This window comes from Pipistrellus kuhlii, unplaced genomic scaffold, assembly GCF_014108245.1.
Source record: "Pipistrellus kuhlii isolate mPipKuh1 unplaced genomic scaffold, mPipKuh1.p scaffold_m20_p_30, whole genome shotgun sequence".
NCBI classification, from domain to species: Eukaryota; Metazoa; Chordata; class Mammalia; order Chiroptera; family Vespertilionidae; genus Pipistrellus; species Pipistrellus kuhlii.
This window is the reverse complement of record NW_023425530.1, coordinates 1,748,161-1,775,523: the sequence shown is the minus strand read 5'-3', so window position 1 is coordinate 1,775,523 and position 27,363 is coordinate 1,748,161. Positions and strand designations below refer to the sequence as shown.

Below are 27,363 nucleotides of genomic sequence, written 5' to 3'. Positions count from 1 at the left end.
GTTTGGGAGCTTGGGTCCAATAATGAGCTGTGACTCCTGACCTCAAACCCAGTGCAGCTTCAATATGAGGCCCAGGAGGCCCCTTGGAGGCCACAGAGATGCTGCCCCCCACCCTTCTTTTCTCTCCCCCCCAACCCCCACCCCCCACACACACACACAAAAAAAATCCCTTCATCTTCCTAGACTGCTGGGGGTTCCTAGACCTAGGGGTGCTTCTTTTCCAAGGAAGACTTTACCAAGTCCCACAGCCTTTAATGCTTCCTGTCTGCCTCACCCATACCTCAGAGGGCAAATTCAGCATTTAGGGGACCAATGAGAGTTCAACAGACTTTCTCCAAGCCAGTCCAGTCACTGTGGGGCTGCTCCAAAGCAAAGAGCTGAGGGTTCTGGCAGTTTCCTGAGACACCCACTCTTGCCAGGCCTCCTCCACAGCCCCAAGTTCAACACAGCCCAGCCCAGGCTCAGTGCCAAACCACCGACGCTACAGGCAGAGTGGAGTGTGGGACTCAATCAGGCATACTCCCCTGTGCATAGTGGGTCAGGGTCACAGCAATACCTGCTCCCTCACCCTTGACCGACCCTGACTACATTGAGGTCCCAGCCCTCCGGGTGCCCAGATTACTAATATTACCAATAGGACCCCTGCCTATTGGTCATAGGGCTATGTCATCAGCCCCACATGGGAGTTCTTGCCTCCCCAATAACCACATCAGCCTCTCAGAGCAAAAACAATATACTGTCACCCCCCAAACCGACAGCTGGGCCCCAGGAGCGCACAGAGGGACCCACACAAATTCTTTATTGACTGAACACACATCAGAAGCTTATCAGGGACTACTGGTGGTCTGTATTGTTTTGGTTTTGCTTTGCTAAAACTGCTGATTTTTATAAAGTGAAGATAAATTATTTTTATAAGGAAGATCCCTCTAGGACTCTTGTTAGGGGAACAGCCACTACAACTTGGCTGATAACATTTTCAGGACTTCTTTTGGCTTAACGGCCAAATAAATGAATTCAGGAGACCTGTGGCTGCCGGGAACAGGGGCTAGAACGCAGCATCTCCAGGCATCTGGTCTCGTGGTGGCCTCACCTAAGACACCTGAGCCCAAGCAAAGACAGCCAAAGAACATGAAACTTAATCCAAACCTCTCACTGCCAGGAATCAGTCTGCAAATCCACAGTCCCACCCCAGCTCACCACCGTTCACCCCAGGACCACAGTGCTCTGGGCTGGTGGATCCATGTCAAACCCCAGGTTCCCTGGAGGAAACAACCTGAAGAGGTTCAGTACAGGCAGGACTTTGAGCTTCAGCCTAGCTACCTCCAGCCCAGCCTCCCTCAGGAATATCACCCAGCTTCCTGGTCCATAAAACCCTTCTAACTGCCCCATTAAAATAAAGAAGCTTCAGAAGAAGAAAAACCAACTTATATTCAAGGTGGCTTCTAATAACCTCAAGTGTTCCTTAACCTCCTTCCCAGTACAAATATGGAATAGCAGCTCCAAAACCTATGGGCTGTTCTGGAATGAAAAATGATTTTAGAAGCTTTTATTGCAACACCTTGATTCACAGTCAAGGAAAGAACAAAAGCCCAGAGAAAACTCATTACTATAATCTACTGAATGAAGCCTATCTCTGTCCAAGGGTGCTTGAAATCAGAACGCTCTCAGGGGGGGGTTGGAGGGGGGGGACCTGGGCACTGTGAGGGGTTGAGCAGCATCCTGACACCCACCCACTTGATGCTCGCCCCTCCCCCCAATTGTGACAACCACAGATATCCCCAGACAATGCACAGTGTCCCCTGGTGCAGAATCACTCCTAGGATGGGAATTATTTTACTAAGGGATTTTCACGTAGTAACTCAGTTCATCTCAACCACGCTTGAAGAAAAACCTCCCCTGTCATCCCATTTTAGGATTAAGGATAAAAACTGAGCAGAGGCAGCATCTGAACCCAGGCAGACCCAGTGCATGAGCACCAGCCTCTGGCTTCCAATCCCACTCAGCCATTCGACCTCAAGACCTCAGGCCATTTAAAAGCATCTGCAGCTATGGATGTATTGCCAAACTACGCTTATACACAAGTCTTTCTCCTGGGTTTTCCTATGGCCAAAGCACCATTCCAAGTTCTTCCAATTCCCTCCATGGAAATATCTCCAAGTTCACAGCCCCCAGCGTGTCCAGCATACATGCCACAAATGCACTGCCATGAGCTCGGCCTTCAGAACCCTCAGACCTTGCTGCCAGGATAAGGTTTCTTTTTAAAATAAAATAAAAATAAAAAAAAATAAAAAAAAACGCACACAGCTTTTTTTGAGTTATCTGTTTTCCCACTCCTTTACCAAACAATGGCTTGAGAACTGCTGTGGTTTTTTTTGTTGTTGTTGTTTTTTGGGGTTTTTTTGTGTGTGTGTTCTTTTTTTTTATTATATTTTATTGATTTTTTACAGAGAGGAAGAGGGATAGAGAGCTAGAAACATCGATGAGAGAGAATCATCGATCAGCTGCCTCTTGCACACCCCCTACTGGGGATGTGCGCACAACCAATGTACATGCCCTTGACCGGAATCGAACCTGGGACCTATCAGTCCGCAGGCCAACGCTCTATCCACTGAGCCAAACCGGTTTCGGCTAGGACAAGGTTTCAAGCTCCTGTCAAAGATGAGAGGCTGTGTGCAAGGGTCCATGGGAAGGATTGGGCCACAGCCATGGCTGCTCAACCCTCTGAGGGCTGGCCATCAAGCCCAACATCCTGGTGTGAGCAGCTGGCTGTCTTCGCCAGAGTCTCAAGAGAAGGACTTTCAGCTTGTTCCCACTTCCTCACAGCACCTCCAATCACAGGCTCTCCAGGGGTCAGTCTCTGACCTCCTCAAGGTCAGCTGTGCTGTCCAGGCAAACCCACAGCCTCCTTCTCCTCCAAGTTTCATTCCCATCACCTCCATGAAAGCCTCAGAGCCTCCCTGTCCTCACCCAGCCACACTCCTTCATAGTGGGTCTCACCCCCTCACTCCTCACATGGCTGTCATTGGTTTGTGTTGAGTCTGTCCTGTCTCCCCAGTTACAGGCTAACAGATCCAGAAACACTGATGGGAAGGGGCCAGCCTCAACTAAATACCAGGCACCCCCATTTACAACCTCCCTGACCAATCACAGCACTCAGCTCATGCAAAGACAGAAGTCTTCCCAAAGACCAGCCTGTGAGGCCTCATGCAGCAGCACTGAATGTGAAATGTACCAGGATACCAAGTGTGAAATAGACACAGGCTGTCAGAATGGGAAAGACAGCAGGAGGTCAAGTGTTAAAAATGCCAAGATGTTAAGTGTAAAATACAGTTTTTATACTGATTATATGTTGAGACGGTAATATTTTGGATATTTGGGTTCACTTAAATACACTATTCAAATTAGTGTCGCCTGTTTCTTTTTACCTTTTCATGTGGCTACTAGAAAATTTTAAATTATGCATGGGGCTGCCTTATGTCATTAGTGGACAGCGCTGCCTCAGACATCAGTTTATACTTGTGCCTGTATTTTCTCCCAATGCTTCTGTCGGTTCAGCTCTCACTTTAGAGCTTTGGACATCTGGAGTTAGAGTTTGTATACAGCATGAGGTAGGGGTCCAATTCTGACATCTGACACTTAGTGCTCGTGTGCATCCACCAGGGCATCGTCCTAGTGCCATAAACAACTCCCTAGCACTCAGGACAGCCAGGTTATCTGTGTCCTCTGCCAGGGGGACTGCGAGTTACACACACACACACACACACACACACACACACACACACACCTCTTCCCCACAGGGAAGACACCAGCAAAGCAAGTGGGTCAAATCACCAGGCATGGTGAAGGCACAAGCCTTGGAGAGAAGGATACCAAGGCAAGAGCCAAGTCCACCACAGAGCTACTCAGTGGGGCTTGTGAGGGCCACAGAGAAGCTTAGAACTTGGCAGCTGCTGCCTTCTAAGAGATAACTCACAATCCTGTCAGGCCAAGATCAGACAGACCAGGAAAGAGAAGGGGCTGCACAGAGGCCCAGTGGCTGCACTAAGAAGTCCTTCAGGGGGCCTGCCAGTGGCCAAGGCACAGTCCACCCCAGGTCGACTCTGCCTGGCTTGGGCTGGAGGAAAGGAAGGCAGAAGACTGAATACCGGAGTTCATGGCCTAAGTGTGAAAAGGACAGCCTGGCAGCTTCCCACAGGTGAACTGGGCATCGCACCTGACATGCCAGGCTTCCTTCCTCCTGGAAGCCCAACCCCAACCCACACACCACAGGCAAGGCCTTCCTTATTCTGACCTTCTTCTGCTGACCCCTCCCGGCCTCAGCCCCCAAAGCGTAACCCCACAAAGGCTTCCTGTGCTGCCTCTGCACAAGGGTTCAACTGGGTGAGCAGTATGTACACTCCAGTCCTAGAATTTTAGAACTCTGAGATGGGTAAAAGGGTGAGGCACTGACACCTGCTATAATATGAATGAACCTTGAAAACAGTGAAAGGAGCCAGACCCAAAGACCACATAGTAAGTGATTCCATTTTTGTGAAATGTGAACAGGCAAATCCACAGAGAAAGAAAGTGGGTTAGTGTTTGCCAAGGCTGAGGGAGGTGGGGAGTAATAGTTTAATAGGGATGGGGTTCCTTTTGGACTGATGAAAATGTTCTGGAATTAGATGATGGTAATGGTAGCACAACTCTGTAAGTGTTCTAAAAACCACTGAATTGTCCACTTTAAAATGGTGCATTTTATGGTATGTAAATATCTCAATAAAAAAATATTTTTTAAATATATTTTATTGATTTTTAACAGAGAGGAAGGGAGATAGAGAGCTAGAAACGTCAATGGGCCAGCTGCCTCTTGCACACTCCCTGCCGGAGATGTGCCCGCAACCAATGTACATGCCCTTGACTGGAATCGAACCTGGGACCTTTCAGTCCACAGACCGACGCTCTACCACTGGCCAAACCGGCTAAAAATATATTTTTTAAAGAAGACAGAGCAGAGCATTTTAAGGGGGCTAGAATATTCGGGGTCTGGTCAGCACACCAGAATCAATCATTGGGCCGCTATCACGTACCTCTCCCCAGTGACTGGAATGACTTTGGTCCTGTTTCATCAACCAGACTCTAAGCTCCTTGTGGGCAGATCTGTCAACCCTTGCTCATCTTAACCCCTCAATGCCTGACACTGGGGGAAGAGGGAGCAGAGACACCCAAGAAATAAATGGGCCTCCCCTAGCTCCCTCTGCCTCTTCTATGCTCTTCCACATGGGTCTCCCAGGCCACACCCCCAGTGTCCCCTCCAAATACCTCTCTTTCTATGCCCACCAGCTCACCATTACCCAAGATGAAAGACTCAGCTCAAATGGCAACTCTTCAGTCGCCTCCCTAGTCACACCTGAACCACAAGCACTGCCCCAGCCGTGCTTCCACAGGTTTGGTTTCCATCTATCTTTGAAATTCTGCAAAATGTCCTCCTGAGTCCCCACCATTCCCTCTGCTCTCCCCAATCCTGCTCCATCCATGGCCCCATGACCCTGTGGGCTGGACATGCTGTTCACCTGGTTACACACACACAAGCTCAACAACTGTCACACTCAATTTGATAAATGCAGACACCCTCAGCCAGACCCAGGGCTTGGGGGACATGTTCCATGGCTATGTGTCCACCGCAAAGCCACAGTCCAAACAGAATCACAAAAACAAGCCACTCATCCCCAAGACCATGCAAAAAGCCTTCTTCCATTCTCAATTATATATCTTCGCCTTGAAGTTGGTGCCTGACATGGCTTCGAAGTTTGCAGAGGCCACAGGACACATCACCGAAGACACGTTGCCCAAGGTCCCTGCAGCGGTCAGCGTGAACCTGACCACACCCACTTGCTGTAGCTCTATGAGTAGCAAATGAGCTCTGTCCATCCATCCAGCCACCCCTCCTTCCTTCCATGGGGCCTGGTGAGAGCATTGGGTATGCAGAGGAGTCAGTTCTTCATCAGTCTTCAGCTCAGATCAGGGCTCTGCTTTGCCTTTGGTGCAAAAAGGACAGGAAGAGGCCAGAGTAGCCAAGACCATTCTCTGGCTCCCACCTGCTGTAGCCCAGGAAGGCCATGAATCGAGATGCTTTCTCTTCCAAAAAGGTGTCACAAAACCAGCTTTCTCTACCGACTCCCTACTCTTTCTCAGGGGGAAGGAGTTGAAATCTATACTAATAAAAGCCTATGTGGTCGTCACGCCCTCACACCATGAACCCTCACGCTGCAACGAGCGATCACCAGATTGTGTGCACAGCGGGCATGTGCAGGTGGGCAGGGGCTGCATGCGCGCATGGGTGGGCAGGGGCTTGATGCTGCGTGTGTGGCGTGGAGGCAGGTCACACGGCTCTGATCTACCTCTTTGGGGCAATCCATCTAGAAACCCTGGATTGGTGGGCAGAGCCTACATCTTTGGGGCAATCCATCGCGGGGCTCCTGCACTGAGAGAGGGCACAGGCCAGCCTGGGGAACCCCCCACCCCTCCTCCATCGCACAAATTTTGTGCACCGGGCCTCTAGTAAAACAATAAATCAAGAGTTTAGCCCTAACCAGTTTGGCTCAGTGATCTGAAGAGTCCCAGGTTCCATTCCTGTCAAGGGCACATGCCCCAGTTATAGGCTCGATCCCCAGTAGGGGGTGTGCAGAAGGCAGCTGATCAATGATTCTCTATCAAAACTGATGTTTCTATCTCTCTCTCCCTTCCTCTCTGAAATCAATAAAAATATATTTTTTTAAACAAGAGTTTAAATTCCAGGTGCTTTACTCACATGCCAGATAGAGAAGGAACAATTATCTCTTTTGAGTTATGACCAAGATAATCAAGATCCATGCAACTGTTGACCTAAGATAGGAAGCCCACCCTGCTTAGGTCAACCCTTTCTGACAGATGGGATTTTTAGAAAAAGAATAGGGGATTTGAAGAGACCAATAACAATATGATGGGATCTCCCAGTCCAGCTGCCCAGCTGGGATGCCCCACGCATCCTGTGAAGCCAAAGCAAATTGTCCCCCACACTCGCTCAGAGCACCTAACTAGCAGATCTAGAGCTCTCCAAGTAGAGACAGGGTACTGAGCATGCTGGGGTCCAGGTTCCGGCTGAGCATGCAGCCAGGTTCCACCCCACCTGTCTGGAGATCCCCAGCATGCCCCTGTTGTCAAGCTGTCACTGAGCCTGCTGGAGGCTTCAGGCTGGCTCTTGCTCCAAAGAGGCCTCCTCATCCATCCTCTCGCTTCTTGTGCACAAAGCACAGTTCTGGATCCACTGCCAGCTCATTTTACATGAATCATTTCTCCTCCCCACTTCCCCTCTTCCCCCCCCTGAGTCGAGGCAGCAGCCATGAAACAATGAAGGCAGGCCCACCTCCATCCCTATCTGCCCAGAAGTTGTCATCTATTGGGTCCAAATGCCAACACAGAAGGGAAGAGGATGCTGGAGACAAATGCTGAGTGCCCACCCTTCACAGCTTGCTGTACAGGCTTGTCTGAGAGCCCTAACTGCCATCACTGGTACCAGCCAATGGAGCCAAATGCTACATTTGTTATTGTTCTGTTCTGTGCTTGGAGACTCATTTGAGCACTGCAGCCCTCGGTGGCTGGCATTCTGATTGTTATTCTTTGTCCATTGAAGGCCTCTACCCCAGAGATCCATAGCCCAAAAGGCACAGCCCAACCATGAAGCAAAGACAGCTTAATGCAAACTTTTCATTAACTCCCTTGTGTCCACTGGAACCACTGGGGTGGGACAAGAAAAGAGGAGAGGGAAGGGAAGGGATAGATGGAGAGGCAGAGGAAGATCGAAACAAGCCAACAAACAAAAAGGACAGGCAACTTTGTTAAGCCAAGAAGTCCTGAGTAACCCTCTCCAAGTTTTTTATTTCAATCAACTGAAGAAGGCATGGCGGTAAATTAACGGTGTGCTTCTATGACAAGTCAGAACGTTCCCAGGACAGCACCAAATCCAAGGTGCTAAAGATCTGCTTGGCTCAGAAATCACTCGTCAGCCAGTCTTCGTTCTCAAAAGCTGAGGTAGAGGAGTGAGGCCAAGGAAGTACGGGCAGCGCCCGTACCCAACACGGCCATCTCACCATCCACTCACCTCACAAAGCTCAAATGTCCAACCCACAAAAGCCAGCTCTTCACGAGTGTTCCCAAGCAAAAAAAGCAGCAGTTCCCAGGACTGCATTCACTCCTCCTGACAGAACATTGGTACGGGTGAAGCAGATAGGTAGGATGTTTACAAAACCAAATGGTTAGGAAACAGTGTCTTCCTCTTAAACCCTCAGCTTCCGCTGAGCCAAAGCAAACTCTTTAAAGCCAGGAGTATGCCTTACCAATCTTCTGATGGGATGCTATGCAAAAGGCATGGAGTGAAGCAGAATGAAAAAGTCAGGCTTTTACAAACAGCAAAATATTTCCCCATTTACACAGGCTCTTTTTCTTCTCCCTTACTATGAGGTTTTTTGGGTGGATGGAGTCATAACATTTTCTTATATCCCCTGTACTTTTTAAATTCCCTTGAAACCCATTTTTTAAAATACAGACTATGACTCTAAGTGCTTTGATATAAGAAAGATGGAAACTCACTCCATTAACACACTAATGTTTGCTGAGCATCTACTGTGTGCGAAGAACCGCCCTAGGTGCTAGAGAGCCATGCAGCAATGAAGACAGACATTATTCTGCGGGTCAAACACAGCTTGCCACCTACTTTTGTACAGCCTACAAACTAAAACTGTTTCTGAATTTTTTAATGGCTGGGGGGAGGGAGATTAAAAGAAGAAAAATAGTTCATGACACGTGAAAAGTATATGAAATTCCCATTTCTGTGTCCATAAGTAAAATTTTATTGGAACACAGATACACCCACTCATACTTTTGTGCTACAAAGACAGAGTGGAATAGTTGGAACAGACACCATCTCGCCTGACCCTTACAGGAAAAGCTCCCCCTCATGAATAAGAGACAGCAAATACATAAACAGATTAATATGCATTTCTGGTAATACTAAGCACAAAGAAGAACAGGCAGGATGGGAGCAAGGGTGGTTGGGAGGGTGAATATAGGCAGTGTGGTCAGTGATGGCCTCTCTGAGCCAACACCTAAAGATAAGAAGCTAGCTGAGTAGAGATTGAGGTGACCGCATTCTGGCAGAGGGAACAGGAAGTGCAAAGGCCCTGAGGCAGGGCAGAGTAGGCAGGGAAGCTGGTTAGACTGAAGGGGTACAGGCACAGGAGGGGAGGGGAGTAGGAAGGTGGGAGAGGAGAACACCACAGAGGACAAAGAGGGAGGCCAAGGAAAGGGAGTTGGAATTTTTTCCAAAAACAAGAAGTCACTAGAGGGTTCTAAGCAGAGGAAGGCCATTTTTAAAGGTTTTTAAGCGCCTTGAGTGAGGAGTGAAAAAAGAGCGTCAAGACACCTTATCTAACCAAGATGCTCCCAGCACAGGCCAATTCAAACCAGGAGTAAATTCAAAAACCAATTCATCTGACAACAAAATAAATTCATTGATCCACTAAGGCCTTAGTAATTGAATACAAACTTTTTAAAATTAATTTTATTGTGTAAAAGTATCTAAAACTAGTATATTAACAGTCCAATGATTCCACAGACAAAACTGTTCAGGAAGAGGCAAAGATTAAAGAAGTGAGTTACCTTAAAGTCCAGAATAACTGTTAAGCAAATTGACAGGAAGGGGTATGGTGGCCAGGAGGGTGTGGAAACCTGGGTAGGAGATTTGTGGGTTCCCGGAAGCCAAGAACAGTTAGGAGAACCCTCACACTACGGACAGGATAGGGACCAGTGGCAAGGACTCAGGTGGCATGGAAGAGCCTGTGAGCTTCTCTCCTGGGGGATGGGGAGATGGAAGCAGTACGCTGGGAAGGGTAGGGGGAAAGTCAGAGTGACAAGTGGGAAAAACCTGGACAGCCAGGCCTAGGACTGTGGGCTAGACACACTTTGTAAATACAGGTCCCTCCCTATTAAAGACTGGAAGGGAGGAAGGGGGCAAAGGGAATTAGAATAAGAGCTACATCGGGGATATGGGCAAATATCAGGCCACTGTTAAGTGAGAGAGTCTTACCTGTGGGTGACTGTACCCCCCATGGGACACTGGGCAATGTCTGGGAAATGCAGATGCCACCATTGGTAGTGGGGGGAGTGTTGTTGACATGAAGTGGGTTGGGGCCAGGGATGCCCCTCAACACCCGTCATTGCCCAGGAAAGCCCTCCCAGAGTATGGACAGGGCAAATTGGGAGACCTGGGCAGAATCAGACAGCACCGCAGTGATAATAAATCAGCTTAGGGTTCACAGCTCCCTGGCGCCAAGCAAAGGACTTCAGAGTCTTTCATCCTCTTTCATCCTCGCAATTACTGGAACTGGGTTCTCATTATACCCATTTCACAAATGAGGACAGCGAGGCCCAGAGACGTGAAGTGACCTGCCCCAGAGAAGGGATTTGAACGCAGGTCCTCAGACTCATTAGGGGAATGAAGAATAGGAAGACAAGGACACTGCCAAGAACAGCACGTCAGAATGGAGTCCAGGTTTAGGCCCTGTCCTCTCCGGTCTGGCATTCTCAGCTGGAAGCAGAGGTACCCAGGGGCAGGACAGCTAAGAGCTGTGGCCGCAGAAGGGCAGAGCCAGACCCTAGTGCGGTGTGATAGGGGCCCAGCAGGTGTATGGAGCCTTCACAGTCCTGCCATCTGCCCACAGCTCATTTGCTCTCCACAGCCTAACCACACTTGGGAAGGTTTAGTGACCACCCCATTTTGTTCTTGGGCAAGTGACTAGTCTAAGGTCACATAGCTCTGAACCCCACACGGAAGCTCTGAATATAGATCTTGGGAAGCAAGCCAACTGGAAATGCTTATTTGCCCATGCCTTGGTCCCCTTCTCCATTCCTCAGCACCCATCACCTCATCCTGCCTGCTCCGTGAGCCAGCCCTGAGGGCAGTGGGCTCCACAGCACTGTCATAGGTGGGAACATCCCGTTTCTCTTTCCCTCACTAAATCTGAGGCCCCTTTAAAAGCAGGGGCTCCCCAAAACCTGCCTCAGCACTCACACATCTCCAATGCCCATCACAGGTGTCAGATGGAACCAAGGAACAGATGGGCTCTCCAGGGCAGAGGCTCAGATGAGTCAGCCAGGGGGAAGGGGTGGAGCAGAGAAACCAGCAGGGGAGACGGAGAGATGCAGGATTATGTATTGGGGGACAGAGGAGGGTAGACACAGACACCACAGAGGGCCCCCGACTGCCCCAGGGAGCTCCTCAGGAAGGCAGTAGGACAGAGGGAGGGTCTTTTCTAAAAAACAGAAAAGTAGTACAAAGGCGGAGTGGGGTCCTGAACATTATTTAAGCTCTAACATTATTTAACAGTCCACTCTTCAAAGAGGCAAGGATTAAAAAATGCAAGAAAGTCGACTGTTACTAAGTAAGATCTATATACATTTCAAGTCTCAACAACTACACACATGCATACGAGGCACCTAACACCGTAAACACTTGTACACTCCATGCAACACCCGGGAACATTTGTGTGATCACACCAAAATCTTCTCTTGCCCCCCACCCTCCACCAGGGGAGGGTGGTTTGACCATCACAGGGCTCCCTGCATGAGGAGCAGCAAAATCTGCCAAGCATCCAATCAAAAGCACAGAAAGAGGACCAGTGAGTTTCAAAAACCCTAGACTTAGATAATCACAAGTTGACTCCTCGGCTTTTACACTCTGTCCTTCGGTTTCCAAAAAAACAAACTGCAAAGACGAGAGAGGCAACCCACTGCTTTTGCAAGGGAGGCAAGGGAGGCAAGAAAAGACCAGTGAGTTGACAAGCCCTCCCATGCCTCATAAGGAAGCTAATATTTGAGAATTAGGGGGAGTCATTAGTTCTTGCACCAAGGGGGCAAGAGAAGCCCATAGGAGTCATCTAATGAGCCGGTGTTGGGGGTTTTCTCCACCTGGGGGCAGCCAGATAACTGGCGGTTGAAGCAGAGGGGTGGGACAGGCATCTCAGACCATAAGACAGTGGGACCCAAAGGAGCTTGCTGAATAAATGCAATGACACAAACACATGGGAAGGACACATTTTTTACATATAACAGGATCTTGGACTCCACTGAACAGAACTGGGAGTTTCCCAGGTGCACCTGAATTATTAAAACAAAAGGATGGGGGAGGAGAACAGATGGGACACACTGAAGCATAGTCCATGCCTCCCCCGGGCCGGGAGGTGGGGGGTGGGAATGGGAGCAGGGGAAGCCCTGTAAAACCTTTCACTTTGCCAGGTGTATGTGCACCCCAATTCCCCTGGTGCCACAGCATCCGTGGGGTGCAGACCTGGGCCCTTACACATCCCAGGTCAGGTGTCATTCAGAATGAATCCATCCCCAGCTCCCTCAAGGGTGGCGAGGACAGCCCCAGGAGGTGGTTGCGGAAGCCACTCCACAATTTATTGCTACAGAGAAGGGGGACTTGGAGATATATGATCGAGCGGAGAGAAGGAGGGACTGTGGGATGCGTCTGTAATCTGTGATGTGCATGGCAAGTGGATACATTTTTTAAAATGAAAAATCCAGATTGCATGCTTATTTTAGGGGCGGCTAACGGAGATGAAAGGCAAGTTTGGAAGCCGCGATGGCACTGCGGGTTGACTCTGGGAGAGGAGTGGGATGCAGTGATGGACATTTCAGGCAGAGTCCCTGGGAAGCTCCCCGTTAACCCCACCAGAGCCCAAAGGGCCGGAAATGCAGGGGGTTCCACCCAGGGCCTGGGCTCTCTTTATTATAATTACTATTTTTTTAACTATCAGGATTGTTGTGAATAATAGAAGGGCCCAGCCGAACAGCGCCGGCCTGGATGGGCCACCCACGCTGTCATCTTTTGTGCGGGGCCGGCGGGGACGCCCGGGCCCAACCCCCGCGAGCCCCTAGCCCAGGCAGGGCGCCCCAGCCTCCCGTCCCCCGCCCCGCTATTGTCCAGCCGCACCGCCCCCGCCCGAGGCCCAGCGGGCGCTCCGGGCCGGGCGGTTAACGCCCCCAACCTCCTCACAGGCCGGGACAAAGCGCGGCGACCGCGGCCAGAGCAGGCCTCACCCGAGGCCTGGGCCTCGAGTCCCGGGCGCTCGCCCGCCCACAGCCCCCGGCGTGGTGCGGGTGCGGCGGTGGCAAGGCCCGCGCCCGGATGCGGCGGCCGCCTCCCGCGGGCTCACCTGAGGCGGCGCGCGCGGCCCGATCCGGAGCAGAGGCGCGCGCTCCCCCGCCCTCGGCGTCGCACCCCCAGGTCCCGCTCGGGCCGGGCCCCGCTCGGTCGCTGGCGGCCGAGCCCTCCGCGAGCGCTCCGGGCGGGGCTTATGAGGACGTGCGCCAGCCCCGCCCCGGATTCTATTGGCCCCCGAACCCACGCCCGCGCTCCCATTGGCTGCTGCTGACAGCTCCGCCCCTCCCCTCCGCCGGGCCCATCAACACTGCACCAGCCGCCTCCGGCGAGCCTCGACTGGGCGGGCGCAGGCCTCGGGTTCGCCTCCCTATTGGCCGGCAGGCGGGGACACGCCGGAGCCTACCCACGTGCCCGCTGACCGGCTTCATTTTCATTGGAGGCGGCATATGCCAGCAAAGGCGGTCGCAACCAACTAGACGGCGTCTAGGCCTCGGATTGACAAGGACGCCTCGGGGATCGAGGGGAACAAACGGGTATTGGCTTTCGGGGACAGCCTGAGGCGCGGGCTGGCTGAAGCGGATGCCAATCACGGTTCTGGCCCCGCCTTAGTTATCAGGCAGCAGCTGAGTACGTGAGACCCTGCACAACATCAGCACCGGGTCAGAGAGGCGTGGAGATAGGGTTCGAGACCCGTAGCCGTAGCCGGATTTGAGGCGCAGAGTTCCCAATTCAGAAAATCCACGGTTAGGAAGTATAGCCCCAACGCATTCCATTTTGCAAAATTGGGGAACTGATAACTGTAGAAATAGAAGTCAAGCAGCAAACATCCCTCTCCCACTCACAAAACATAATCAAGTTCATTTCCATCACAATCAACCTTTGCAAAGGAGGCAAGGCCTTCCGGATAAAGTTAAGTGCCTCCCCTTCCACCCCTCTAAAACTTAGGAGAAGGGAGGAGTCTAGGTGCAAAGCTCAACTGGGGTTCATGCCTCACCAAGGGTGGCCTCTTTGCTGGGCCTCACTTCTCTGTGCCTATTTCCCTCCAATAAAGTGGATATGATGGTCACACACACGCGCGCACACACACACCACTGTCTGGCCCTCTCCTTCGAATGTTGCCAGAATTAAGTGCGAAGAGGCATGGAAAAGGTTTGAAGATGTGGTTTTGCATGGTGAACAATTAAGGTTTGCTATTGACATCATTATTTATTGCATACCAGAAAGGGGTGTGAGCACAACCTTATTTCACAGGGAGCTGTACAAACCAGACCTTCGGACATTTTCTTATAAGCACCTACACTATATTCCTGGAGATCATGTACCCAGAGAAAGTGATTATGCAATTGTTTACCATGTTTTGTTCTAAATATCCATCCCTGTGGGATCAGAAACTTGTGGCAGAGTGTACTGTGGATTAACTGTATAGCAATGAAAAAAGATAGATCTACATGCACTCTCTTGGAATAATCCCCTGCAGATGTTGCAGAGCAGCTGCAGAGGGATCCAGGATTCTATGTCCAACATATGAAAACAAATGCACAGAAACCAATGTCCGACTTCTACCAGCACATACCTATGTCAACATGCAGAAAAAAGCTATCCCAAACTGAAAGAACTCAATCTTTGAAAAGAGAGGTCCATTTTTGAGTTAAAAAGGTGTGTGTTTGGGGGGGGGGGAGGGGAAGATGGTTAAGTTTTATTGGGGTGACATTACTCAACATGAACATATAGATTACATGTGTGGATTACTAATTTACAAAATGTGTATATAGGACCATGTGCCTACCACCCAAAGTCAAATCTTCCCCTGACACCTCATATTAGGTCCCCTTTCTTCCCCCATCCCCTCCCTCTGGCAACCATCACATTGCCGTCTGGGGTGTTTTAAATCCTCTGGGATCATATTCATATACATTCCTCATGTCGTTAAAATTTAACTTAAAAATAGGAAAAAATAACTGCCCCCAAGGAACTCCCCAACCAGTGGGAAAGACAACAATGGAATTTGATAATGGTAACAGTGTCACAAGTGCAATAATGGAATTTTACACAAAATTCCAGCCTTTTTTCCTACTTCCAAGTTTATAAGACAGTGAATTTACAGGTGTTTGGATTTCAGACTCTGAAATTTCAATTTCTTAACTGGGGTACCTAAATAGGTTGTCAACTTTCTTCTTTTGCTTAGGGAGACATTTTATTAATGCCATCTATTATGTTGAAAATTTAACATTAACAACTGCAGAAACTAGACAGTGAGTATATTTGAAGATTCACTACAATTCTTTCAACTTTTCTGTCTGAAAGTTTTCATGATAAAACATTAGAGAAAAGTATAATCACTATCATTTTTTAAATATTTTTTATTGATTTTTGAGAGAGGAGAAACATCGATGTGAGCGAAACATCGATTGGCTGGCTCCCTTTAGCATGCCCCCTACCCGGATCAAGCCCACAACCTGGGCATGTGCCCTGATCAGGAATCGAACCAACAACTTTTTGGTGCACAGGATGCCTGAGACACACCAGACAGGGCTCATTTTATTTATTTGTCTTTTGGTTTTTTTGGAATATTTTATTGATTTTTTTACAGAGAGGAAGGGAAAGGGATAGAGAGCTAGAAACATAGATGAGAAACATCGACCAGCTGCCTCCTGCACACCCCCACTGGTGATGTGCCCGCAATTAAAGTACATGCCCTTGACTGGAATCGAACCTGGGACCTTTCAGTCCGCAGGCCGATGCTCTATCCACTGAGCCAAACTGGTTTTAGCAGGGCTCATTTTTCTTTTTTTTAACGTTCTATTGATTTTTTACAGAGAGGAAAGGAGAGGGATAGAAAGTTAGAAACATCGACGAGAAACATCGACCAGCCGCCTCCTGCACACCCCCCACCAGGGATGTGCCCGCAACCAAAGTACATGCCCTTGACCGGAATCAAACCTGGGACCTTTCAGTCCACAGGCCGACGCTCTATCCACTGAGCCAAACTGGTTTTGGCAGGGCTCATTTTTTTTAAGTGTCATTATGCACAGTAGGAAGGACATACTCCCAGAATTTAAATGGACAAATTAGTTTGGGGAAAACACCTAATTGCCCTGGTTTTTTGTGTGTGTTTTTTTTCACATCTCTGCAGACAGGTGCAAATCTCGATTGGGGATCCTTCCCCTAACGAAGGCCAGGAGGTGCACTGGCACGGGCCTTTAAAGAGCTTGAAGCCTGATATTTACCTACCTGGTCTTCACCTTCCCCAATGGGGGTAAGGTGTGGAGCTGAGAAATGTCTCCAACCTTACAGGTTCCACTCCTGCTTCCAGGTGTCTGACACATAAAAAATGGAGGTGGATGGAAAGATACGTCCTCCTATGTTTAAAGAACAAAGATTTGGGGAGGAATTCTAGCATTCCAAACCTTGAAGCATATGTCACTAGACACGTGGCATGTTTCACATTTATGAGCACAGATACAAATATGCAAATACCAGACCATGGCACACATGCTTGTTTACTAAGGTGTTAGACAAAGTGGATACTTGATAAATGAACTGAAATCAATAGAAAACTGGGACCCTAGCTGGTTTGGCTCAGTGTATAGAGCACCGTCTGCTGCCTATAGAGTGCAATTCCGGTCAAGGGCACATGCCCAGGTTTTGGGCTCCATTCCCAGTAGGGGGCGTGCAGGAGGCAACTGATAAATGATTCATCTTTGGTTTCTCTCCCTTTCTTTTTTTTCTTTTTTTCTTTTTTTAAGAAATACATGTTTTATTTTTATTTTTTATATATATTTTATTGATTTTTTTACAGAGAGGAAGAGAGAGGGATAGAGAGCTAGAAACATCGATGAGAGAGAAACATCAACCAGCTGCCTCCTGCACACCCCGCACTGGGGACGTGCCCACATCCAAGGCACATGCCTTTGACTGGAATCAAACCTGGGACCTTTCAGTCCACAGGCCGATGCTCTATCCACTGAGCCAAACCGGTTTCGGCTCCCTTTCTCTCTTAAAGCAATAAAAATATATTACACACACACAAAAAAAAATTTTTTTTTAAATGGGCAGAATATATGGCACTGTTCCAATTTTGTTCTTTAAATTTACATATAAAACAAATATATAAATATACATATGCCTCACCTACAAAGCAGCCGCATCAAAACTGTATCAGGGGTTGTTCTGAGGTTGAATATTACAATACTAACATACATACATGTACAAAGCCTGAAAACTGTAACCCACTGGGTGGCAGATTATGTACTCTGACTTTTTCTTCATGTAGTCAGTTTCCAAGTTGTTCTAAAGGGATTGTGTATGAATTTTGTAATCTGGGGTGAAGGAAGAAAAGGAAATTTTACATTAAAAAGTCAACCGGATTAAAATATGTGGCCCACCTGCACAGTGGAATATTAGCCACGAAAAGAAATGAAGCACTGACCCTCGCTATATAGATGAACCTTGGAAACAGGAGACCACACAAGCATTTCATTATTCCATTCATCTGAAGTGTTCAAAACAGACAAATCCAGAGAGCGGATTTGTGGTTGTGGGGCTGGAAGACTGTGTGAAGTTGCTTTTGGGGTTATGGGAACCTTCTGGAACTAAAAACTGGTGATGGTCACACAAGGTCATAAACATGCTAAAAAACCAATGAACTGTACACTTTATATAGGTGAACTTTATGGCAGCATAAACTATATTTCAATAAAGCCATTTTTTGAATTTTTATAAATCTACCAGGAAAGCAATATATCCAATATTGTGATTATTTCTGCAGTGGTTCCACAAATACACTTTTTGTTATATTTGTTAACTTTGAAAATGAGAAATCACCCCAAAATTCCAGTCTTGACAATGAACCCACTACAGTGTGTTCCGTTCCGTATCAGGCCCTCTCTAACCTGTCTCTATGGATTCCTGTATTGGAGATTTCATGTGAAATCATATACAGCCACCGTGACTGCCTTCTTGCACTTAGTATGTTTTCAAGGATACTCATGACACATTTTTAAGGACCAAAGAGGCAGTACTTTCTTATTAAATCTGCCCATGTCATTACCTCGCTGTCAATAAGAGGCGCCGGGTAATAGGTCAATATAAATAAAAGCCTCTTCAGAATTCAGCACTAGTACCTTCCCTCATCCTTGTCCTGAATTCTGTAGGAATTAGCATTTCAGGTCATCAGTCCCCACACACCCGGTATACCCAAATTTCCTGAGGCCTGCAGACTCCCAGACACCACTGCAGCCTAGGTTCTTCAAATGTAAATGGAGACAGAAGCACATTTGTGAGAATAAGTAACCACTTCTATTCCAAGCTGTAGTTTGCTGACCCCATAAAGGTCAAAGCTAAACCCCTCCTGGGCAGGAGTTAGAACCACTGCCCATCACTTTGATTTTCTGGGTCTCGGTTTTCTCATCTGCCAAGTGAGGGCGATTCTACTCTGCCTAGTCTGTCTCCTGGGGGTTTTGTGAAAATAAAATAATAGGAACAGAAGCACCCGGTGAGCAATTTGCAAACAGAAGACAACCAAATGCATCAGTAAAAAACATTTATTCTGAAAATCTAAAATCTGGACAAAGAATATTGAACTTTTTAGAAAATGCCTACACAGGATTTAGTCATTTCTTCCTAATACATTAACCACCTAATAAAGAGAAAATTTTCAAACAATATTGTTCCAGTTTGTCTGTAGTTATGTGATTTAAAATATCCCTGTTCTGTTGAGGTATGAGCTGCAAATTTTGGTAAAGTTTGTAGAAAAATTAACAAATAATTCCAAAAAAATAAAAAAATAAAACCCTAAGTTATAGATTTATTGGTACATATACAGTAACTACAAAAAATTTCATTTAGAAAAAGTATTTATTTTAAAGACAAATTCCCTCTTATAATTCTCAATTGGTGAGTTGAAAATTCAATGTAAAGGAAGAACAAAACTCAACCTATCCCCAAACACTCACCCAGATTTGTAAAGAACTGGTTGGGCTATCTGAGAATCTGGTTGGCATTTTCAATAATTCAGTGCTAAAAAAAAGAGCCCCGTGTTTAGAAAGAAAGAACCAAAGGCACTTGAACATGGCTTAGTGCATCTACTTCTCCGGCGTTCCAGATTGGACAGCGTTTGGCTGCGCACCCAGCTCCACATACAGGAGAGTCGAGCGGAGGTAGCTTCTGTGTGGCCTCAACTCTGCTCAAGGGACACAGGTCTCTGCTTGTGGGTCTTAACCACGGGAGCCGGCTGGTGGCAGATGGCTTTGAGGCCAGAGTTTAAACTGGGCTGAATGGGATCTTTTCCTTTTTCCCTTTCAACAGGTCCTGAGGGATGATTCCTGGGCCATGCCACACCCAGGGCCACCACCAAGTACCACCCTGCTGAGTTCTGGCGAAGAAATGCTGTCAGGAGGTGTGCCCACGTTCAGCTTTGGGGCCAAGCCCACACACCAGGAAAAGATTGTTCTAGGCAGTCAATGCCTTCCTGCAGGGTCTCTGAGAACTTGATGTTGGCAACATAGCGACCTTCAGGCCAAGTAATTTCTAATTTCATCTTCAGAAAAAACATGTGTTTTTGCTCGTACACTGCAGGCTTTATACTTTTTTAAAAAACAAGATAAAACACCGAACAGTCTAACTTTCCTTCTTTCTTTCTTTCTTTCTTTGAGCCATAATACAAATTCCTATAAATTTATAGATTTAAAAAACAAAACCAGGAAGACAAGGCTTTTTAGGAAGCAGAGGAAAAACTACATACTTAAGTTAAGCCCACTAAAAACAAGAGGGGCCGAGGACGCCTCTGGTGCGTTTTTTAAAAACGCCCGGCGAGAAGTGCTTGTGGATCACCGTCCACGGCCATAACCGGGGAAGAGCTGAGTGAGGATTTCCTGCAGCGAATGGTTCACTTTCATGGAGTAGTTTCGGCCCAGTTCCTTGCGGCAGGCAGGACAGGTGAACACCTGTGCTTTGAAGGATCTATCCAGGCAGTCCTATACGAGAGAGCAGGAAGGTGAGTTGTTCCGTCCACGTCAGCAGAGCCACTCTGTCCACCCACTGTCCCCCCGACAGAGTTGAAAGCAATTACTGACTTCTCATGGGGTCCAGAGGCCCCCTCCTGTCCTCAGTCTCACTTTCTACCACTCACTGCCCATTGCCAGCCTGACCTCCCAAGGACACCTCAAAGACTCTTAAATTTATCCTGGCCGCCAGGCCTTGGCCCTTACAGATTATACAACCTAGCAGGTCTGTCCTCTGGCCCTCCCGTCACTCATGCCTTGGCTCCAGTCACCTGCTCAGAGGACCCTTCCCTGGCAGCCCTTGAGCATCATCGTAAGCAGCCCCACCCCAGCCAGTCCTATCATCTCCCCAATCTGCCTTAAAACAGAACCTTTTCTGCCCTCTGGCATTGTGTTATTTACTAACGTTTGTCTCTAACAGGCCAGATGCTCCCTGTGATATGGAGCTGTATCTTATTGACTTTCCCAGCACCAAGCAAAGGTCAAAACACATAGGTGATAAATATGCATCAATGCAAATAAAAGAAGAAAGGAAGGAATTCTGGCACTGAATCAAACTTCTGGGCTCAAACTAAGCCAGGTGGAGACAGGTGGAGACAACTTCCCAATCAGAGAAACAGGGAAGACACCACCCACCTGGGCAGAGACAATGCACACAAGTATGCAGACACCTGCATAGGTGTGCACACCTAAAGGATGACATCAGGCAACTGGGTAAATGTGAACATGATAGAAAGCCTGCTGACGCCATGGCACATTCCACCACGAATGTATGCTGAGGCTTTTGTTTGGCATTCTTTCAATTTCTAAATTCCTTTTTCAATAAAAAGTTTGTAGCCTTGATTCTGGGGACAAAAGGTAACTGTTTCTGCTCAAAACAACTAAGATTTGGGACGATGTTCAAAAACCAGGTTCTGGATCACTGCATGATTCATAGCACCCAAAAGGTGGAAACAACTCAAGTGTCCATCAACAGATGAACGATACCGAGAGTGTGATCCATCCAGACAAAGGACTAGTATTTGGCCTTAAAAAGGAATTCTGACACTCATTACAGTGTGGATAAATCTTGAGGACAAGTGAGAGAAGCCAGACACAAAAGGACACACATTGCAGGAGGTTCAGTCATAGGAGGTTCCTAAAAGAGTCAGATCCACAGGGAGAGAAAATAGATGGTGGTCAGTAGATGAGTGGATAAAAAAACAGTGGTACCTTTACACCATGGCATACTATGCAGCGGTAAAAAAGAAGAATCTTTTTCCCTTTGAGACAGATAGCGGGACCTGGAGAGTATCATGCTAAGTGAAATAAGCCCGTCAGAGAAAGACAAGTATCATATGATCGCACTCATATGTGGAATCTAAAAAAATAAATAAACTGAGAATGGAGTGGATCCTGAGCCATGGAACAGAGCGTGGAAACTCAGAGGGAAGGCAGGGGAGGGTGGGGGAGTGGGAGGGGAGGTAATCAACCAAAGACCTGTATGCATACATGCATGGCTCATGGCCACAGACAATAAAGTGGTAAAGACTTGGGATGGGAGGCAAGGGCAGGCTGGAGGGGGTGAATGGGGGGAAAAGGAGGACATATGTAATATTTTCAACAAAAATTACAAAAATAAAACAAAGAAAGTAGATGGTGGGAACCCAGGTGCTGGTGTAGGAGGATGGAGAGTTAGTGTTTCATAGGGACAGTTTCAGTTTGTAAAGATGGAAAAGTTCTAGAAATGGGTGGTGGAGATAGTTCCACAACAATATGAATGTACTTACTACTACTGGACTATACACAAAATGGTTAGGATGCCCTAGCTGGTTTGACTTAGTGGATAGAGCGTTAGCCTGTGGACTGAAGGATCCCGGGTTTGATTCCATGTACCTTGGTTGCAGGCTCCTCCCCAGCCCCGGCCCTGATTGGGGTGCATGCAAAAGGCAACCAATCGATGTGTTTCTTCACATCGATATTTCTCTGTCTTTTTCTCTCCTTCCACTCTCTCTAAAATCAATGGGAAAATATCCTCGGGTGAGGATTTTAGAAAAAATGGTTAGGATGATAAATTTTATGTTATGTGTATTTTACTATGATACAATGATTTAATAAAATAAAATTAAAAATAGGTGCTGGGACATCAAGGTGGAGGATGATTTTCCTATAACCCTCACATGCTGATGTTCTGGGACGGTGGTCAGCAAACTTCGGCTCAAGAGCCACATGTGGCTCGCGAGCCGCGGTTTGCACTGACAGTTGGGGCAGACATGTAAATGTCGGTACCCTCTTCCTTCACAGCCTTGGCACTTTGTTGTTTTTGGAGAGAGAGGAAAGGAGAGGAAGAAAAACATTAACGTGAGAAACATCAATCTGCTGCCTCCTCCACGATCCCACTACGGATCCAGCCCACAATCCAGGCATGTGCCTTGACCAGGAATCGAACTGGTGACCTTTTGGTTGGTGCATGGGACAACACTCAACCGAGCCACAATGGCCAGGGCAGCCTTGACACTTTAATGACACATATGACTGACCTTTGAGACGCTTGGTCCCTGAAACCCCATCAATCAGTCCATTTCTACGGTGCTCCCCCTGCATCACGTGGCCCACTCTGCCTGCTTGCCTAAAGCACTTTAGCACGTGTCACCTACAGCTAGAAGCAGGCCAGAAAGGCACTGCTACATCTCTTTTCACTGAGGGGCCACCAAGGCTTGGAGAGTTGGGTGGCTTTTCAAGGATGGGAGGGGCAGGCCTGAGGGGAGGGGCAGACCCTGGCTGCTGGCTCCAAAGCCCTTATCTCACCCCCAATCCTAAGCCACTTCTCCAAGTCACAGAGTTGAAGGAACACCATCAGAAACATGGTGGCAGAGCCAAGAGCAGAAAAGTGGAGGCCTGGCTCTGACACCAAATGACCTCGCTGCTTCATGTTCTCTGAGCCCCTCCCCGAGGTGACAGCTGAGGGACTGAGACAGCCTCAAGGCAGGGAAGGGGGCCAGATCAGAGAACAAAAGAGCCAGAAGCTCAGAGACCAAGGGTGACCAGGGGGAGGGGACAGTCACTTCTAACACTGCGAAGAAACTAGTTACACAGGCTAGTGCTTCCCACCTGGACAATTCTGCCCCCAGGAGACACTGGGCCATGTCTGCGGATATCTGTGGTTGTCATGACTGGAGAAGCAAGTGGATGGGGTTAGGGAAGCTGTTCAACCCCCCTCTCTTCCCCAGTGCCCAAAATACACCCCCTCCCCCAAGAGAATGTTCTGGCCCCAATGTCCACAGTGCAAGGGGGAGGGGAGGCCCTGGTCTAATATGATCTCAGCTCCCCATCTCTCTTTCAATCATATTGTTTCCTGAAACTGACCGCCAGGCAGAGCCTATGGCCCACCTCCCAGCCCTACTCCCCTCCAGGCTCCAGCTGTTCAGGCACGCCTGCCTGTCCAAACTTCTGCACACGCCTTCCTGCCTGTCTGGAATGCTTCCCAGAGGCCCTCTTCAGGTAACAAGCTAAGGCCCCCTCCTCCAGGAAGCCTTCCTTCTGCCTTCTCTAGGAGACAAGCACCTCATGCCTCTATAGCTAGCTCTATTTAAAAAAATGTTTTTACTGATTTTAGAGAGAGTGGGAGGGAGAGAAAAAACCAATGCCTCAACATGAATCAGCTATCTCCTGCACACCCCTTACTGGGATTGAGCCTGAAACCCAGCCATGCGCCCTGACCAGGAATTGAACCAGGGACCTCTTGATACTTAGGTCGACGCTCAACCACTGAGCACACCAGCGCAACTCTACCGCCTGCTTACAGACATTTACTGTGACAAGACCTCCGGCCAGGACTGCCGACTATGCTCTCCCACCCTGGACCCCAGGTACACGAGAGGCTGGGGAGAGTGTTCCCCCGGGAGGAGAGAACCAGCCAACACACAGCGGAGCGAAACATGAGGCGAGGTAACACTGGAGTGCCAGGCAGCCCAGGTGGGCTCAGCGACTGCGGCAAGGATTTGGCACTTGATTCCACAGCACCAGGGGAGGAAAGTGGGAAGTAGGACGATGGGATCCCTTGATGAAGGCCGGAAGACAACTATAACCAAGGCTATTTGGAGAACAAGACACTGAGGCCCTGCAAAGAGAGCCAAGAGTGTGCAGAAGCCAAGCCAACAAGCCCATTCTATGTGCTGGGTGTGTGGCAGCCCAGCTCCCATGCCCACGCCTCTCACCTTGCACACGTTGTGTTGGCACCCGGTGCTGACTGGGGAGTATACCAGTTCCTGGCAGCAAATACACTGGAATGTTTCTTCTACTTTATTCAGGAATTTCTGGAACCAGAAAAGAGGATGCATGAGACCAGCAGAACCTTACACCGAAATGAACCACCATGCTGATGGAACCCTTAGAAAACGGGGCTCCCTATTGGAGTCTGGCCCAGGTTCCCTAATTTAACTCTCCTCCTACCCGTACCCCAGGAGACAAGAGTGGTTGTGATCCCCGTTAGGATGAGAAAGCAGAGGCCCAACAGGTGCAGGCCCTGCCCAGGACCTGGAGTTGGGCACAGCCTGCCAGGGTCACAGCCTCCATAGTGCTGAGCAGGACGCCCTGGGTTGGGGTGAAGAGCAGCCTTAATCTGAGGGCATGAATCTAGCTCACTCTGTAAATAAGGCTGAGTGCCTTCGACGTGCTGCCCGGGCACGGGGCCCAGCAGGGGATTAAACAGAAGAACCCTATGCCTTCCTGGAGCTTGGAGCCCTATTGGGGGTGGGAAGGAGGCAAAGATAAAACAGGGAAAGACAGAAATGTCACAACAGTGCTAGGAAAGATAACAGGGAGCCCTGGGAGGGGCCAACCCAAAGGGCAGGTGGTCAGAGAACACTCTATAGAAAAGGTGACCTGAAGGACGTGTGCCTGGCTAAATCATGGCCCCTAAAATACCACATCTGAACTCCAGGATCAGTGTATACGTTCCCTTCCACGGCAAAAGAAACTGCAAATAGAATTAATCTGAGGGCCCTGAGGATGAGACTACATTAAACTAAAAAAGGTTTTGGCCCAGCCAGTGTGGCTCAGTGGTTGAACATCAACCCAGGAACCAAGAGGTCACAGGTTCAATTCCTGGTCAGGGCATATGCCTGGGGGATGTGCGGGAGGCAGCTGATAAGTGATTCCCTCTCATCATTGATATTTCTATCTCTCTCCCCCTTCCTTTCTGAAGTCAATAAAAATACATTTTAAAAAGGTTTTTGCATAACAAAGGGGAGGGGAAACCCACAAAAAGATCACCTACTGAATGTAAGAAGATATTCACTAATGAAACATGATAAGGGTTTAATATCCAAAACATATATATAAAGAACTCGGGACAATTTAACACCAAAAGACAAATAATCTGGTTTAAAAATGAACAGAGAACCTAAGTAGACATTTCTCTAAAGAGGACTACAGGAGCGGCCAGGCCCGGAGCAATTGGGCCCAGAGCAGCCGAGTCGGGTGTGGCCAGGCCTGTAGCAGCAACAGCCAAGTCCAGAGCAACTGGGTCGGGAGCGGCAGTGACCAGACAAGGAGCAGCTGGTTGTGGAACGAACCAGAGCAACAGAGGCCAGGCCCGGAGCAGCCTGGCCCAAAACAGCTCGCTCCTCACCTGCCCCTGCCCCACGGCTGCCTCTCAGACATGGCTGGAAACTTTTGCGGGAACTTGAGGGTCTGCTGAATCAAGTGATGAAGGCTTAGATCTGGATGTGTTGAGTTAGTATAGTGCTGGGGTGTTGATCTGTGAGTGCCTTGGGTGGGGCCTGGATGAGGCTGGTTGTCCTATTTGGAAATGTCTTTTGTGTGAAGTGTACCATTGGGCATGTGGAGGTATTATTGATATGAGAAAATGCTAAGTAACAGATTTGCTATCTGAAAAGGGATTTACTATCGGGGAAAGGGAGGGAGGAAGAGACTGAACATAAACTGTGCACCAATGGATGAGGATGAGGGGGCAGAGGGTGGGGTGGGAACCTGGTGGAGGGGGGAAGAAACGAGGAACCTGTGTAATAATATGAACAATAAAGATGGATTTAAAATAAATAAGTAAATAAATAAATAAAAAAGAGGACTACAGAAGGCCAATAGACATGTGGGAAAAAAATACTCAATATCACTCATTACCAGAAATGCAAATTAACCATTTCACACCTGTGAGAATGTCTATCATCAATATAACCACAAACAACAAGGGTTAGTGAGAATTTAGAGAAAAGCGAATCCTCGTGCATTGTTGGTAAAAATGCAAACTGATATAGCCACTGTGAAAACAGTATGGAGTTTCCTCAAAAAATTTATAACTAGAACTGCCATAGGACCCAGCAATCCCACTTCTGGGTACAAACAGTCCAACTTATGATGGTTCAACTTACAATTTTTCAACTTTGCAAAAGTGTGTAAGTGATACCCATTTAGTAAAAAACATTTCAATTTTTAATTTTTATCCTGTCCTGGGCTAGTGATATGTAGTCTGATACTGACCTGTGATGCTGAGCAGTGGCAGAGAGAGGCTGTTGCCCAAGTGGAGTTAATGTACGTGCCTGAGCACATTCACAGTGGACTGAACTGTGATATTCAGTGGGTTAGATGCATCAAATGCATATGATTTACAATATATTTATTGGGACAAAACCCCATGGTAAATTGGAAGCCAGGACTCACAGAGATGGCTGCACACCCATGTACATTCATGCTGGCCAACAAATGGAAACAACCCGCTGTCCACTGACAAACGACAGATAAAGAGAATGTCGTTTTTCCAGACAGTGGAGTATGATTCAGCCTTAAAAAGGCCATTCTGACACCTGCCGCAATGTGGATGAATCTGAGGACATTATGCTTAGTGAAATAAGCTGGGCACTAAAGAACAAATACTGGAATTCCCCTTTCAGGAGGTCCCTGGAGGAGTCAGTCAGACAGGAGATAGATGGTGGATGCCACGGGCTAGGGGAGGTCATGGGCAGTTAGTGTATAACGGGAACTGAATTTCAGTTTGGGAAGATGAGAAATTTCTGGAGATGAATGCAGATGGGGTGAATGCATGATGATGTGAATATCTTTTAATGCCACTGAGCTGTACACTGAAAAATGGTTAAGATGATACACTTTATGTTATCTCTATTTTGTTATAATAATAAAATAAAAAATAAAAATGGTGGGGGAAAGGAGGTGGGGGTGAGAGCTAAG

The 27,363-nt window shown here is 48.1% G+C and overlaps 2 protein-coding genes across 15 annotated transcripts in view; both read right to left on the bottom strand.

Annotated features, from left to right (window-relative positions):
• Positions 1-13,359, bottom strand: part of KDM4B (lysine demethylase 4B) — a 137,126-nt gene extending 123,767 nt beyond the window's left edge. For all 8 annotated transcript variants that reach the window (XR_006743041.1, XM_045589112.1, XM_045589114.1 and 5 more), the window contains exon 1: positions 13,230-13,359. The gene's annotated coding sequence lies outside the window, so the exon portion shown is untranslated. The remainder of the gene's footprint in view (positions 1-13,229) is intronic.
• A 5,343-nt stretch (positions 13,360-18,702) lies between these two features.
• UHRF1 (ubiquitin like with PHD and ring finger domains 1) overlaps positions 18,703-27,363 on the bottom strand; it is a 45,582-nt gene continuing 36,921 nt past the window's right edge. For all 7 annotated transcript variants that reach the window (XM_045589108.1, XM_045589107.1, XM_045589106.1 and 4 more), the window contains 2 exons: positions 24,375-24,473; positions 18,703-20,151 (listed from right to left, as the gene is read on the bottom strand). In XM_045589108.1, coding sequence (XP_045445064.1) covers positions 20,005-20,151; positions 24,375-24,473 — 246 coding nt within the window. In that variant the 3' untranslated portion in view covers positions 18,703-20,004. The remainder of the gene's footprint in view (positions 20,152-24,374; positions 24,474-27,363) is intronic.